At 38.0% G+C, this 16,853-nt stretch overlaps 1 protein-coding gene across 9 annotated transcripts in view; it reads right to left on the bottom strand.

Annotated features, from left to right (window-relative positions):
* agbl5 (AGBL carboxypeptidase 5) overlaps positions 1-16,853 on the bottom strand; it is a 129,099-nt gene that overhangs the window by 62,584 nt on the left and 49,662 nt on the right. For all 9 annotated transcript variants that reach the window (XM_059981740.1, XM_059981743.1, XM_059981745.1 and 6 more), the window contains exons 10-12: positions 14,033-14,214; positions 8,800-9,020; positions 2,428-2,634 (exon numbers count right to left, since the gene is read on the bottom strand). In XM_059981740.1, the coding sequence (XP_059837723.1) occupies positions 2,428-2,634; positions 8,800-9,020; positions 14,033-14,214 (610 nt within the window). The remainder of the gene's footprint in view (positions 1-2,427; positions 2,635-8,799; positions 9,021-14,032; positions 14,215-16,853) is intronic.

Genomic DNA, 16,853 nt, shown 5'->3' with positions numbered 1-16,853 from the left:
CTAAGTTCTATAAGCAACATGATAAACATCCAAGTAACTTCTCTGAAAATGGCTTGGAAATAAATGTTAGTATAGACATTCAGAGAACATTTTTCTCTGTACCATGCCACTGCCTCTCAAATGTGGGGGAAGAGGAAGTCCTCCCTGAATTAGAACTCCTTTCACTTGAGAACATTGCTTAAGTCTCCAGGGGTGGAATGCAATGGCAGAAACTTTGAGAGATTCACAAGTTTCTAATAAAATAAGAATTCTGTTCACTAATTCAGCCCTCACCCTTAGTCTAAAACTTTGGTTTTAGACTTACTGGGCTAAGAAAATAATATCCTAGTATCTACCTTGTCAATCCTCTCAAAAGCTTCTAACTTTCTGTGTACTGAGGGATATTATGAAAAGTGGCACTCCCCTGCAGAAATCAATTCCATGCAACAATATTGCACCACCTCAAAATCAAAAGTATATTTTAAAAATCTAGCACACGTCTACCAACTTGAATTTAATTTACCTACTTGATAACATTAAATTGCAATCTCATTCACCATCATCTGTTCACTGTATTAACCACACTTTTTGATATGATATCCAACATCAAATTACATTTTTCAGAAATGATACAGGCACATTCAAGTACATGGATCAGGAAGGAAGACACGAATTAATTCCTCAGTTTTTGCCACTTAACCTTTCTATCCATATTCACTCTTACATTGTTTGTAGGCAAACTTCTCATTGGAACCACAAAGTACTTCCGAAATTATTATTATTATTATTATTATTTTTTTACAGAATTTGCACATAATTAAAATAATATTCCAGTATTTCCCCCTGTACTGACTTATGGTAGCTAATACAATCCTGATATTAAGCTGCTCTTCAGCAATAACCTGATTTTCAACTTTGGGAATGATAGTGCTACATCCATTAAATTCTGTGTTCTTCCATTACTTACACTTCTAGGAATGGTAATGAGCAAAATGAAGAATTTTGCAATGACTCAAATCAAAGCAAGACCACTTTTTTGGCATCTATCAATAATTAAAGGACATAGCCTCCTTCTATATTTTAATACCGTTAATATACTTCAGTGGTATACTGCCATTCCAAGATGAGAACACTTCTTATTTTTTCATCCATATCTCCAAACTAGGCTAATTTTTTTTCACCAACTGGTTCTCAGCTGGAATAGCAAATTTCAGTTCTGGTAATAACCTTATTACTGAGCAAGACAGAAATAATATCCTAGTATCTACCCTGTCAAACCCTCCCAAAAAGTGCCATTACCAGAACTGGAGCTATCATCTTTCACATCCAACCTACTGCAAAGGAAGTGAGAGTAGATGTGCAGACTGGACCAGTTCAGTCTGTCGAACACCCATCCAAATAAGGAACAGTCTTATACTTGACAAGACAGCATGACTTCTGATTATGGAACTGAGTTAAAAGGTATGAGTTTGGGTAGGAAGGAATGTCAGAAATCAAAAAGACTGGGACAAGAAACTTATTTCTTAAATGTTAAATAGAAAATACAATACATACTAAGAATTAGCCTATCTCGAGGCCAACAAATATTGATAATACAGAAATAGCAAACAACTAAATACACAAATGGTATAAACAAATTCATAGGCTTTAAAATATCATTTCCCTTCTCTATGTAATGCTATTCTCAATAATACTGAAGTCTACAAGTCAAATACATTTTTGCTCCCCTTTGATGACATTTAAGCATACAAAACATGGCTGTACTTGGAGGAAAAAAACACTAAATTATCCATCCCCTGGTTACCTGGGACAACAATAAAATATAATCTCTTTCATTATCATGAGAAGTTATCATTAAACAAACAATCTCTCACTTAGCTTGTCTAAAGATAACTTGTCAACACTGAAAAACCACACAGGGTCCGAAACGTCAACTGTACTCTTTCCTATAGATGCTTCCTGGTCTGCTCAGTTCCTTCAGTATTTTGTGTGTGTTACTTTAACAGCAATGCTATCCATCAAAATCCAAAATGAGGGGAAGAAAGATAAATTTGAGATTGCATTTTGTGGTGGAACAGACCTTCTAATCAGTTTGTGGAACCGAATGCACAACCAATTATATCAGGAAAATCTCAAAACAATAGAATCACGTTGGTCCCTCATTCTTGCAACAGTTTCTAGAAAGAAAATGTGATATATACTGTGTTCTCTTTCAGTTAGTCACATCCTATTGTCAACTCTGATTTTCCCTTCCTTGCTGGCTCTTGATTCTATACGAAGATCCCAAAACTCTGTTCTTTTCATTCAGAAATCCCAGGGAAGGAACACTCGGGTGAAGCAGAGGTGACAGGTGTTTGCTTAAGGCTTCATTCAACAGACTTGGTTTGGAACTGGATTTCAGAGATGGGTAATACTTGGAAACGCTTTGAGTTTTGATTGCATACAAACCTGATACGTTGAAGGACGGTTGAAGAGTACAGGACCCTAATTTAGAAGGCTGAACTTGGGTTGGGTCTCTTGAGTATCCAAGGGAGACAGTTGTAGGGCACTGCATGTATCGATAAGTAGGAGAATTACGCTGGCTGCCGGAGTTGTTGACTGCTGCTGCTCGCAGCATGGCCTGGTGCTGACGACGCTTCTCCTGTGCTCTGGTTTCTAAGTGAACAAAACACAAAAGCTACAGAGTTAATGAATTGTAATTCTACACGTAACTTTCACATGAAAAGAGTTTAAGTTGGAATACTGTAGAAATTAAAGTTATGCCATGTTTACTTACAGATACACGATGTTCTTTTCAAGTCTCTCTACAGTTTAGTTAATATTAAGGTAATATTTTACATTGATTTCATAAAATTATCATGAAGATAATTATTTAACTGTCCAGCATAACTTGTTTGTTACATAACACTGAACAATTTTTTTCATTTTAGTTTTTATATAAAGATGAACAATTCTGAAAGTCAAAAGAGCTTTATTTCGGGTAATGGAATATATGGAAGATATTCATTCTTATACAAATACAACACTACAAATACTGAATGATCAAATAGGGATTTTGTTATTAGGGTTTTGTCTTGCCTACTTTATAACTGCATTGATATGTTGGGACCAGGTTAGATCCTCAGAGATCTTGACACCCAGGACTTGAAACTGCTCACTCTCTCCACATCTGATGCCTCTAAGAGGACAGGTATGTGTTCCTTCATCTTACCCTTCTTGAAGTCCACAATCAGTTCTTTCATCTTACTGACGTTGAGTGCCAGGTTGTTGCTGTGGCACCACTCCATTAGTTGGCATATCTCACTCCTGTACGCCCTCTTGTCACCACCTGAGATTCTACCAACAACGGTTATATCGCCAGCAAATTTATAGATGGTATTTGAACTATGCCTAGCCACACAGTCATGGGTATATAGAGAGTAGAGCAGTGGGCTAAGCACACACCCCTGAGGTGCACCAGTGTTGATCATCAGCAAGGAGGAGATGTTATCACCAATCCACACAGACTGTGGTCCTCTAGTTAGGAAGTTGAGGATCCAATTGCAGAGGGAGGTACAGAGGCCCAGGTTCTGCAACTTCTCAATCAGGATTGTGGGAATGATATTAAATGCTAAGCTATAGTCAATGAACAGCATCCTGGCATAGGTGTTTGTGCTGTCCAGGCAGTCTAAAGCTGTGTGGAGAGCCAAAGTGGTTGCATCTGCTGTTGACCTGTTGTGGTGACAGGCAAATTGCAATGGGTCCAGGTCCTTGCTGAGGCAGGAGTTCAATCTAGTCACGACCAACCTCTCAAAGCATTTCATCACTGTAGATCTGAGTGTTACCGGGTGATAGTCATTAAGGCACTCGTATAATTGTTGCCTTTTTGAAGCAAGTGGGAACCCACCCGTAGCAACGAGAGGTTGAAAATAGCTTTGAATACTCCCGCCAGTTGATTGGCACAGGTTTTCAGAGCCTTACCAGGGACCTTCCACCTTGCGAGTGTTCACTCTGTTTAAAGATAGCCTACCATCAACCCCTGAGGCAGAGATCTCCCTTTCAAAGCGGGCATAGAAAGCATTGAGTTTATCTGGTAGTGAAGCATTGCAGCCATTCATGCTATTGGGTTTCGTTTTGTAGGAAGTAATGTCTTGCAAGCCCTGCTAGAGATGCCGTGCATCCGATGTCACTTCCAACCTCAATTGAAATTGTCCCTTCCCCTTGAAATAGCCCTTCGCAGATCATGCCTGGTTTTCTGGTACAGGCCTGGATCGCCAGACTTGAATGCTACAGATGTAGCACTCAGTAGACGCCATACCTCCTGGTTCACCCACAGCTTCTGGTTTGGGAATGAGCAGTATGTCTTTGTAGACACACACTCATCCACACAGGTTTTAATGAAGTCGGTAACAAATGCAGCATACTCATCCAGGTTTGAAGATGAATCCCTAAATACATTCCAGTCCACCATTTCAAAGCAGTCCTGTAGGTGCTCCTGTGCTTCTCTTGTCCATACCTCCTTGATCCTCACTACTGGTGCTGCAATCTTCAGTATCGGCCTATACTCAGGGAGTAGAAGTACAGCCAGGTGATCAGACTTCCCGAAGTGATGGTGTGAAATAGCACGGTAGGCATTCTTGATGGTGGTGTAGCAATGGTCCAGTGTGTTGTTTCCTCTGGTATTGCAAGTGATCTGCTGATGGTAATTGTTTAGTGATTTTTTCAGACTGGCCTAGTTAAAATCTCCCAAAACAATGGTGAAGGCATTAGAACGCACCGTTTTGTGCATGTTGCTCCCATCGCTCAGATCATGCAATGTCTGATTGTCATTGGCCTGAGTGGAATGTATACCGCTACCAAAATGGCCCTGGAGAACTCCCATGGTAGGTAAAAAGGACAGCACTTTACTACTAATTATTCCAGGTCTGGTGAGCAGAATTGGGACAGCACTGATATATTTGTGCACCAAGAAGAGTTGATCATGAGGCATACTCCTCCACCTCTGCTTTTGAGAGACTTCATAGATCTATCCTGATGGTGTATAGTAAACCTGTCAATCTGAATCGCTGCATCTGGTACAGAAGGGGTTAACCAGGATTCCATGAAACAAAGGACACACGCGGTAGTGACGTTCCTCTGATTCAGCACCCTCACTCTGAGATCATCAATTTTATTCGCCAGAGATAGCACTTTTGCTAGCAAGATAGTCAGTATTGGGAGTGTAAAGCCCCAATTCCTTAAATGCACTTGTAACCCCGATCTACCACCAAATTTCTTCTGTGAGCTCTTCCATCCACAGTCAATTGTTTCCGTCAGTTTTAAGCAGCGATACTTCATTTAAACTCATTCATCTTTGTTGACTGTACTGACCTTGGAAGCAGTTGTGCTTTTTAGCTGTATCAGGCTGAAATGAGAATATTTAATTATATCCATTGAGAGTATTGCTGCTACTCGAGTCGTCCCTAGGCACCCTGGAACTAAACTACAATAAAATTACAAGAAAAAATAATGTAGGAATGAATAAGTGCTTTAAATGTTCTAACCAATGCAAAGCAGTTGACTATTTTCACACCTTATTCAATGGAGAACATTTAAATTGACCAGTGATTCCTACAACAAATAGTTTACAATTGTTAATGTTATTTTATTGTTGTTCAAATAGTATCATTGTTCAACTAGCATCATTCAAATAGTATTGTTCAAATTGTTCAAATAGTATTGCAAGGAATTATACCACAGCAAATCATTTGGTCTATCTATAACTGGATCTTTGGGCCTGATTCAAGTACTCAGGAACTAAAAAGGAAGAAAAGTCTAGTCAATAAAGGTAAGGAGTTAAGTATTCATTGAAAAGTACCGGCATAGCCATGAGAAGAAGAAACTGCTAACTTTATTATCAATCTGCCAACACATAAGAAAATATAATTTTATAAAAGGCAAATTTACTACCAAGAACAAAAGATTCTCATTTACGATAATTCTGAGTTATTCCACATCATTTTATGTAATGCCAATGAGTGACTCAGTGCACTATAATCAAGAGAGAAGCAACAAACAATAACCACATACCAAACCAAATCAGCAAATGACAAGTACAATACACATATCCAAGTTGTTATTGAGTGTAATATAGTGTTCATGAAAATCTATATCTGAGATTAGTAACCTGAGTCCCAATAGGTGACATGTAATTCATTTCAAAGCACACTTTGGTGCAATAACTACATTTTTTCTGTTTATGCTAGCTTTTACATAATTATAAAACAAGAGAAATCTGCAGATGCTGGAAATCCAAGCAACACACACAAAATGCTGGAGGAACTCGACAGACCAGGCAGCGTCTATGGAAAAGAGTACAGTCGACTGTTCAAGCTTCGGCAGGACTGGAAGGGTTTCAGCCCAAAATGTCAACTGTACTCTTTTCCATAGATGCTGCCTAGCCTGCTCAATTCCTCCAGTATTTTGTGTGTGTTGCTCTCAGTAATTTTACACACTTTCATTCTGATTAAAAAATACAAGTAATTGTCTTTAATATTCTCCACTGTCAACTCTTACAACAAGATTTGTATGACAACAGCCTATATAGTACTTTAGTTATCACAGAATACAATTTTGAAGCTTTAACTAATCTCAGAGATCAAAAACATCTCTTACTGGTGAAGTATAAACCATCTTGTACCTAATTTGAGGATTCACCATGAAAGGAAGTCTAAAGCTAAAAAAAAACTGATGAGTGCTTTTATTACCAATCAATCCAAGTACATAAAAGGCCCTGAAGGATAATACTTTAAACCAAATATAATACAGAACATCAGTATCTTTTCTGCAATGCCCTGAAGTTGACTTGAAAGTAGAAAATATAGTACAGGTGTCCACCGTTTTTCAAACGTTCGCTTTACGACACCACGCTGTTACGAAAGACCTACATTAGTTACCTGTTTTCGCTAACAGAAGGTGTTTTCACTATTATGAAAAAAGGTAGCGCGTGCACCAAGCAGCCAAGCTCCTTCCCCGGAATTGCATTCTAGCCGGCATTGCTTAAACATGTGCCTGTGAGCATCTGTGCTTTATGTCGATTTACTTTGTGCATCTGTTAGCAAGGTGAGTTCTAAGGTATCAGAAAAGCCTAAAAGAGCACGTAAGGGTGTTACACTTAGCGTAAAACTACACATAATAAAGATTTTTGATTGTAGGGAACAAAGTAAGGACATAGTGAGTTTGGCTAAGGAGGCTGGGTTTGTGGAAGTTGACAAAGGTGATGTTGAAGAGGTTTTGGCATCCCATGACCAAGAACTGACAGATGAAGAGGAAAGGATAACAATTGAAACCGAACACAGTAGCGAACAGCCCGAAAGTGAAGTCATCCAGGAACTGAACGGGAAGCAATTGCATGAGATTTTCACTGCGACTGACAGCACTGCAACGATTGCAGAAAAGTATGACTTTAATTTTGAAAGGGTATATAGGTTTATGGCATATTTGCAGGATGGTTTGAGTGCTTACAAAGAACTGTATGATAGAAAAATGCACGAGGCTAAGCAGTCAAGCATACTGTCATTTTTCAAGCCTTCCACATCAGCCACAGCAGACAACGAACCTCAACCTTTGACACTGAGGCAGCCAGACATAGAAGAAGGTGACCTGCCTGCCTTGATGGAAACAGACGATGAGGAGATGACACAACAGTCTCCTCTACCCCCCACCACCCCAACCTCCGGCGACTCAGCCTAACACACCATCATTAGTGTGCTCACCGTCTTCCCAATTTCGGCAAGTGAAACTACACTGAACATACATCATTTCTGCTTTATATAGGCTATGTATTTTTATGTGTTATTTGGTATGAGTTGGCGGCTCCATAGCTTAACGGTTACTGGAAAGAGTGTTTCTGCCGAGAGCACTTGCGCCACTTGTTTCTGCCAAGAGTGCTTGCGCCAAGTGCTTTTGCTGTGAGTGCTGCCAAGAGCACATGTGTGAGATTTTCTTTACGGTGGACAGTGCTGCAATAATTAAAGAAAAGTATTCCTACTTTATATAGGCTGTGTATTTATCAGATCATTCCTGATTTTACTATATGTTACTGTGATTTTAGGTTTTATGTGTTACTTGGCATGATTTGGTAGGTTTTTTTTGGGTCTGCGAACGCTCACAAATTTTTCCCATATAAATGAATGGTAATTGCTTCTTCACTTTATGACATTCCGGCTTACAAACCATTTCATAGGAACACTCTACCTTTGAATAGCTGGAAAAACCTGTACAACTACCAGAAATTTATAAATATTTGCACTGCAAATAAATAAAAGGTTAAAAGGATTATTCAAACTGATAAAAACAAATTCACTGATCCTTTAGTGATGTGCACTGCATTTATAGATACTCTTAATGTAATTAATTTGCTCAAGAATTGTTATGGCTAATTACTACAAAGATCTTTTGAAAGTTGATAAATGTTATGTTTATAATAACTATTATGTTGGTCATTTATATGGTGTATCCTCCAGACATCAATAGTCTGTCCATCTTTCCAAGTAAAATCATCTAACACCACCTATAGGGTTTTGTTCTCTGGTGTATTGGTAGTAAAATGGAACTTCTGACTATTCACCTGATCACTAATGTTTCAAGAAACAGTTATCTTTACCCAGGTGAAAACATTCTATCCTTTTCCTTGCCAAATAATTTTAAATATTCATGATACATATAATACTTAGATTTAAAAATAAAAACATTTGAAATAAATCCAAAAAGCCATCAACATCAGTAATTTTCTGCATCAAAGGTTAACACAGCAGGCACTTCCAGTAACCACTTACAAGTACATATCAAGGGACATCTTACCTCTCACTGGACCAAGTGTTTTGTGGCCACCTTTTGGAGAATTATGATTAGATGCTGGTGTACAAATTCCTTTGGTTAGTCCAGAGCTGCAGCCAAATGTGAAACTGGGAGATGTTTTTATCTGAGGTGGATTTTGATGCACATTACTGTTTCCATGAATCCCTGTCCCATTACTCCTGGTCTTACTCAAAGAATTTTCTGAGACTGAAGATGTTATCCCACTAAGAAATGAGAACAAACAGTTTGTAGTGTACAAACAACAATAATCTGTAGTGATAAAAGTGAATTTTAAAATTACTCTTTAAAAGAGTAATCTTCAAAAGTTTACTATAATAATGCAACATTAACTTTGAATAGAGGAAACAGACAAAGGGTACTCATAACTGACTGGATAATGTCTACGTACAAAAATGCAAATTAGAAACAGCAGAAGCTAAATAACAGTTCACGGGAAAAGTATGCTGTGATCAGTGAACTCCTCTACAAATCATATTCTCATTTTTACAGAGAAGCAAAATCGAATATCAATTCCTTCGGCATTTTTTTCTAAACATGCTTAGACAACTGCTGCTAACATTTTACTTCATTTGTAAATGTAATTGCCTTGTTCAGATGATCAAATCAGACAAGAAAAAGAAATGCTTACAAGATCCTTGGGTATTAATATGTTACAAACTTGCTGCAAAACATTTAGACCCCACATCAGTAACTAACTTCCTTTGATTATATCTAGTATGATAACAAATGGCAACTACATGTAAAATAGTTAATTTCTTTAAATTATTTGTTATGCTTAAGGTGTGTAAGATGGTAGCGCATATACTCACAACGGCCACTCGGGCCAACCAAAGGAGCTTTTTCTTTGTTAGATGTGTTTTTATACATATTAAGACTATTCTCGACTCCAATAACTACATGCATAACAGGTCAACTGCATCAGTGAGCTGCTCATTGTTCAGAGTAGCAGCCATCAGGCCAGGGAAATTGAGTCAGACTACCAGGCCTAGGAATTTGAGTAAGGCCACAGGAGAAGCTAGACTGGGTTCGGAAGAGGTGACCTGGGTCCAGACCATGCTACTGCCTGCTACTTGGAGGCACCCGTGTTGGTGCCTTCAAGTTGGCGTGAAAGCAGCGTGCAGTGAAACTGTGAGTCACTGTCTTGAATGTTACTTTTGCAATTGCAAGACTCTGTTGGATACTGATTGCTGCAGGCCTGCTTCCTTTGTTTGATGAAGGGGCAGGGGCAAGGTAGCAGTGTTGCCTCAATTGTTGCAAAGACTAGGCCTCAGTTCTCTGCCTTGCATAGTAGTGCGGCATCCCAGTCCAGTTGAGGGTGGACTTTTCTGTTGGTGTTGCCCTCCAGTGTTAGATTAGTGGAATTACATGCTAGACTATCAATTTGTAGGACTTCTCAGAATCAGAATCAAGTTTATCATTGGCATGTGATGTGAAATTTGATAACTTAGCAGCAGCAGTTCATAATCTAGCAGAGAGAAAAAAATAATAATAAATAAAATAAAACATAATAGTAAATAAACAAGTAAATCAATTATGTATATGAAATAGATTTTTTTTAACGTGTAAAAACAGAAATACTGCATATTTTTAAAAAAGTGAGGTAGTATCCAAAGCTTCAATGTCCATTTAGGAATTGGATGGCAGGGGGGAAGAGCTGTTCCTGAATCGCTGAGTGTGTGCCTCCAGGCTTCTGTATCTCCTACCTCATGGTAGGAGTGAGAAAAGGGCATGCCCCGGCTGCTGTCAGGGTCTTGGACTAAAAATGTATTTTCTTGCACTATAATGTTATTTTTTTCACTCTCATCATTATTTTGAATGTTCATGTATGTTTTTGCACCTTGGCCGCAGAGGAACGCTGACTCATTTAGTTGTATCCAAAAGTGGTTTGAATGACAATTAAACTTGATTTGATTTGATTTTGATTTTGATGCTTTGTGAGATTTAAATCAAGAGTCACACAGGCATATAAAAATAGGCTTTCAGCCCACTAAATCTGTGGCAATATCGAGTATCCATCTGTACCAATCCCATTTTTAAAATTTGACCTGTGGCCTTCTATGATTGGCTATTCACATGCTCAATTACAGATACTTACAATACTGTGCAAAAGCCTTAGACACAAAAAAGCAAGGGTGCCTAAGGTTTTTACACAGTACTGCATTTGTCAATGTAGAGTGAAGAGCGAGTTTGTAAATCTGGCGGGAACAAATTATATTAGGAATAGCAAGGGTGGAGAACCATGGGAGAGGTGTGGGACTGATAGCAAAAAAGGAGTATCAGAGGAGGGGGTGAGGGTGCAGACGCATGCACCCCAGACACCAGGCAAGGTCATTTACTTCCTAACTATTAGTTTATTGATCATTACAGAAAATCTCTCTGCTGCTTCCTGGTCTCTCCCCTCTCCCTGCCCCCTTCACACCACTCTCAGTCCACTATAGAGACCCATAACAGAATCAAGTTCACACACAGAATATATATACATACATACACACACACACACAAGGCTTTTGCACTGGACTGTAAATATCATGAAATTACCTGCTCCTACCACCTAATCATCATGCTCCAAAACCTTTAATTATATTGTCTCCAGACACAAGAATCATACTCCCTAGATTCACATACATATCATCAACGTTTGTTAAAAAACAAAGCTTTCCAGCTAGGATCCCTCTGGTAGATCACAGGTCACAGGCTTCCAATCACAAAACAATATATCTAACATAACTCTAACTCCTTCTACAAGTCAATTCAATTTTAGATCCAATTTGCCAAACAGCACTGGATTCCAAAGGCTTTCACCTTTTGGGCCAGAACCCATGTGGGACCTTACCAGTCTATGTGGGCTACATCAATAGCACAGCTTTCTTCAATACACTTACTTAAGATTTCGAAGACTTTAAAACCATCACCACTTAGCACAGCCATGATCCATTATCAATCAATCCCCTCTTTCCCAGATGTAGGTTAATCTTTTTCCTCAGCAATCTTCATTAGCTTCCTGATCAAAGAAATTAGTCTCATACAAGCATGTAAGCAACTGGCCTATACCTTCTGTCTTTCAATAAAAATATCACATTTTCTGGCTTCAGTCAATCCAGCTCCATATTCTTAGTCAATGAAGATTTAAAAATTTGTTGGGACCCCAGCAATCTTCTCCCTGACAGCAGCCTGGGATAAACTTTATCAAGCCATGGGCATTGATTTGCCTTTTAATGTGCTAAAACATCCAATATGTCAATTTAGAATTCACCATCCTTCTCTCTAAATCTTCTAACTCCAATGTTCTCCTCTTCAGTGAATTTAGCTGAGAAATATTCATTTAATATCTCACACAAGTACACTTTCTCACTTCTCTCACAAATTGTCCCCTTGACCCTTAATGTGTTCTACTCTTTCCCTGGTTTACTCTTTTTTCTTTAATATACAGATAAAATACCCTGGGATTTTACTTAATCATGTCGGCAAATGGCTTTGTGGCCCTTTTCACTTCCTAAATATATTAAGTACATTAAAGTACACTTTCTAAATTCCTATTAGACATCCCGTTTTTAGTTCTCTGTACATACTATATCTCCTTCATCTTTTCCACAACATTCCTGGACATTCTGGGGCTCTTAGACTTGTTATCCTTAGATTTCAACATTAAGGAATCCTGACGTCTCACTATTTCACTTCTGAATCACTCCTACTAGTCAGATGTAGAATTATCCACCACGAGTAATTGCACTAAACCTACTTTTGCTAGAACCTGCACTATGATATTGCTCGTGGCCATATCCCAAATTCAGTACCCTAATTTCCAATCCATCCTCCATCCCTTTTTCATAACAATGTTAAAGCTTAAGAGTTCTGTTTATTATCTCCAAAATATTTTCCACCGACATCAGTAAGATTAGGTCCATCCTTTCCTCTGATTTCATGGGGCATACTTTTAAAATATCTATCTCCTGCCTTTCACATTAAGATAAACCCAGTTAAGAGCTGTAAAAATAAACTAGATAATGAAAATAACCTAAATTTTGAATCCACATTGCTGTGTTTTTTTAAACTGTATTCTTCAACTCCTTTGAATAACAATTATAGATACAGTTGTCTTAGGCTGAATAAATATTCGATGAAGATGCATAATAATTTTCAATATAAACAAAGTACTGTTTTCATTATTTGCTGGAACATGGATAACTAACTTTATAGTCATGTTATCTGGAACTTTATGCTTGACTTTAAGTTTCACTAAAATAGGTAAATTAGGCAAAAACTACTATTTCTTTAATAGCAAAGATCATTTTCTAAATGAGGAGAAAATTCAAAAATCCAAGGTACAAAGGGCTTTGGGAGCCCTCGTGCGGAACTCCTTAAAGATTAATTTTCAGGTTGAATCAATGGCAAGGAAGGCAAATGTAATGTTAGCATTCATTTAAAGGAGACTAGAATATAAATGCAAGGTTGCAATGCCAAAGCTATATAAGATACTTGTGAGGCCCCATCTGGAGTATTGTGAGCAGTTTTGAGCCCCTTATTTAAGAAAGGATGTGCTGACATTCAAAAGAGCTCAGCAGAGGTTCACGAGAATGATTCCGGGAATGAAAGGGTTATCACACAAGCACCGATTGAAGGCTCTGGGCCTGTAGTCACTGGGGAGGGGAAGGAATGGAATTTCCTTGAAACCTACCAAATGCTGAAAAGCCCAGATAGAGTGGATGTGAAGAGGTGGTTTCTTTTGCTGGGGCTGTCTAGGAGCAGACAGCACAGCTGCAAAATAGTGGGACGTCCATTTAAGACATAGATGAGGTGGAATTTCTTTAGCCAGAGGACAGTGAATCTGTAGAATTCATTGCCATGGGTGGCTGCGGAGGTCAGGTCACTCAATGTCTTTAAGGTGGAGGTTGACAGGTTCTTAATTAGTCAGGGTGTGAAAGGAGGAGGCAGGAGAATGGGGTTGAGAGGGAATTGAATCAGCCATGACGAAATGGCAGAGCAGATTGCATTGGCCCAATGGCTTAATTCTGCTCCTAGATATTACAGTCTTCATAAAAATATAGCCATTTGCACATAGCTATAAAAAGTTCATTTCAATGTTATTACTGCTAATATATCAGGACTCCCACAAACCTTAATGATGAAAAATAGCTTTAAAAAATGGTGAAAATTAGGAAAGTTACATTCAGGTCACAAACAATGAATTACCATCACAAAATATTTTGTTACCTACCTGGAACCTTTCCAAACTCTTATACCATTTCTCTTCGACATTGCTGTGCTTCTTATATTCCGAACATGCTTCAACATCCATGCTCGAAGTTTTGTGAGACAACTGTACTCTGACATAACAACTCTTGGCCAAGGATTGCAATCAGCTATATCCAAAGCTGCAATGGCTAGAGCTCTCCCTATCTGAGAAAATAAGTGGAACACAAAGCTATTCAACAGAGCAAATAATACCTTTTAGATAAAAGCCATAGCTCTCCTCCTTTCCCAGTCTCTTCAAATGGATAATTCTCATTCCATTCAAATGGCTGACCAAGCACAAGATCAGATTTACCAAGTCAAGTATCTATTCCATACTTCTGGAATCTTTGAACTTACAATTTTCTCAGTCACTCAATCCAGAAGATAAATAACTATAAGATTATTAACTAACTCTTATATTATTCAATTCTATGCCTCAGATACAGTCTATTATTTATTTGTTTCCTGGATAGTGTCATCAAGAAAATGTTGAATTCTTTCCATGAAGTTCAAAGTAAATATATTACTAAAGTACAGACATATCACTATATACTACCCTGAGATTAATTTCCTTCCAGACTTTCACAGAAGAAATACAATATAATCAATGAAAACCTACATACAAAGACTGACAAACCAACAATGTGCAAAAGACAAGCTATGCAAATACAAAGAAAAACAAATACTAATAAAATTGAGAACACGAGTTGCAGAGTCCTTGAAGCAATTCCATAGGTTGTGTTGAATGATCAGTTCAGTGTTGAGGTGAATGAAGTTTCTGAAGCATGTTGTTTGAAGGGCAATAACTGTTCCCAAACCTGCTGGCAGCAATGAGAAAAGAGCATGGCCTGGGTGGTGGGATTTTTTGATAATGGATGCCATTTTCTGGTGGCAGCGCTCTTTTTTAGATGTGCTCAGAAATGGGGAGGCCTTTTCCTGTGATGGATTAGGATGTATCCCCCACGTTTTGTAGGTTTTTCCATTCTTGGCCATTGGTGTTTCCATACCAGGCCATGATGCAACCAATCAGGATATTCTCCACTGCGCATCTATAGAAGTTCTTCAAAATTCTAGATGACATGCCAAATCTGTGCAAACTTTGAAGAAAGTAGAGGCACTACTGTGCCTTCTTTGTAATGGCACGTGTGCTGCTTCCAGGACAGATCCTCTGAAGTAGCAACACCAAGGAATTTAAAGTTATGTGCCCTCTCCACCTCCAATCCTTTAATTAAGGCTGGCTTATGGATATCCAGTTCCTACCTCCTGTAGTCAATAATCAGATGTTTGGTTTTGCTGATCTTGAGTGAAAGGTTGGTATGGTACCATTCAACCGGATTTTCAATCTCCTTCCTATATGCCAATTTGTCACCACCTTAAATTTGTACTTCAAGCTACTTTGCTGATTAGTTTTTCCTAATCACATGAACATTAACACATAAGCCATTCACTGTGGACCATTTCAGTGACATACACCTGATACCATTACCAAATATATTCTACTATTAGACAAGGAGTTTGACTTTCTCCGAGATTAAAATATCTCAGAATTTTACATCTCATATTCATTACAATCCATTTGAAAAACTGAGCTCTGACTTCCTCATTTGATCTCCGCTCAAGATGACAATCATGCAGTGTTTTCGACTGACTCACTAGTTTCCACACTTTGTTTCAGAACCCCACCTACAATTATTCCACATTCAGATATCCAAGCCAGAGATACCCAGTTAATTTATATTTTGCCAATTTAAAGTCTAATTGTTTGGAATACTGAATTACTCTGGAGCTACATCCTGGTTACAGTGTAGTTATCATTCCTTGTGCATCAAAAACAACGAGCCTATTATGGATGTTCTTTAGTTTAAGAAATTCACATGCCTTTGTTGGAGAGCTTTGGCATTACTTATTTTTAGTAGTTGAATTGACAGGACAATTTACAAAATGTTATTAGAACAGTGTCATTAAATACAAAAATCAGCCAATGCCTTTTAAAGACAATTAGAAAGCATTAACGCATTCTGTCCATGAAAACGTTTTTTGCTACTTCAAATTTGTGAAGCTTTCAGCACTCACCTTTATTATATAGTAAAGTGAGTAACTTCTAGCAAAAGTAAAACATGCCCTGTTAAGCATAAAATTACATTACTTTATTAAATTACTACTGTTTCAAGATGTATATCTGTTTGTGTAATTGCAATACTTGCCTACTACCCACTTGGGCATCCTAAATATTTAACTGAATAATTTTCCTTATCAATTAGAACAAGAAACATCTGGGCTGAAGTCAAGTACAAGTATCATGAATTAACAATGTACGTATTGTGAACTGAAAATAATGTCTTTGCCTGTATTGTGTGTAGTCTCATTTCCTTAAGTGTGTTTTTCCCCCATTTCGCTGCAATCTCCTTCAATTGTGTTAGCCCCAGGTTACATGATTTACAATAATTAACTATTCTAATTTATTCTGTCAAGTTTAAGCCTTGTGCACTTCAGCAAAGATTCTTTAATCTGATTGATTAAAGATCTTCACTGATATTTGTTCTTCTCACACCTGGCACAGCTCCTTTGTAAAGGCAACCTGTTTGAAATGAATTAAAAATACGTGATGTTGCCCACTCATCACTGCACAACAGAAAGTCTATGAAGTCTCTGGACAACTATTAAATGTTCTGGATGGAGAGGGACATTTTTCATTGAAGACCTCAAAATCCTGGTTATTCATTTATACTTTTCCAAAAAACAAATAATTATCAATGATGCTGTGTGTCTGTACTGAATGCAACTATAACTGAAATATTATCTTA

The sequence above is a fragment of the Hypanus sabinus genome, chromosome 10 (genome assembly GCF_030144855.1).
Source record: "Hypanus sabinus isolate sHypSab1 chromosome 10, sHypSab1.hap1, whole genome shotgun sequence".
Taxonomy (NCBI): Eukaryota; Metazoa; Chordata; class Chondrichthyes; order Myliobatiformes; family Dasyatidae; genus Hypanus; species Hypanus sabinus.
Note: the sequence above shows the minus strand (reverse complement) of the source record. Positions and strands in the feature narration are given on the sequence as shown.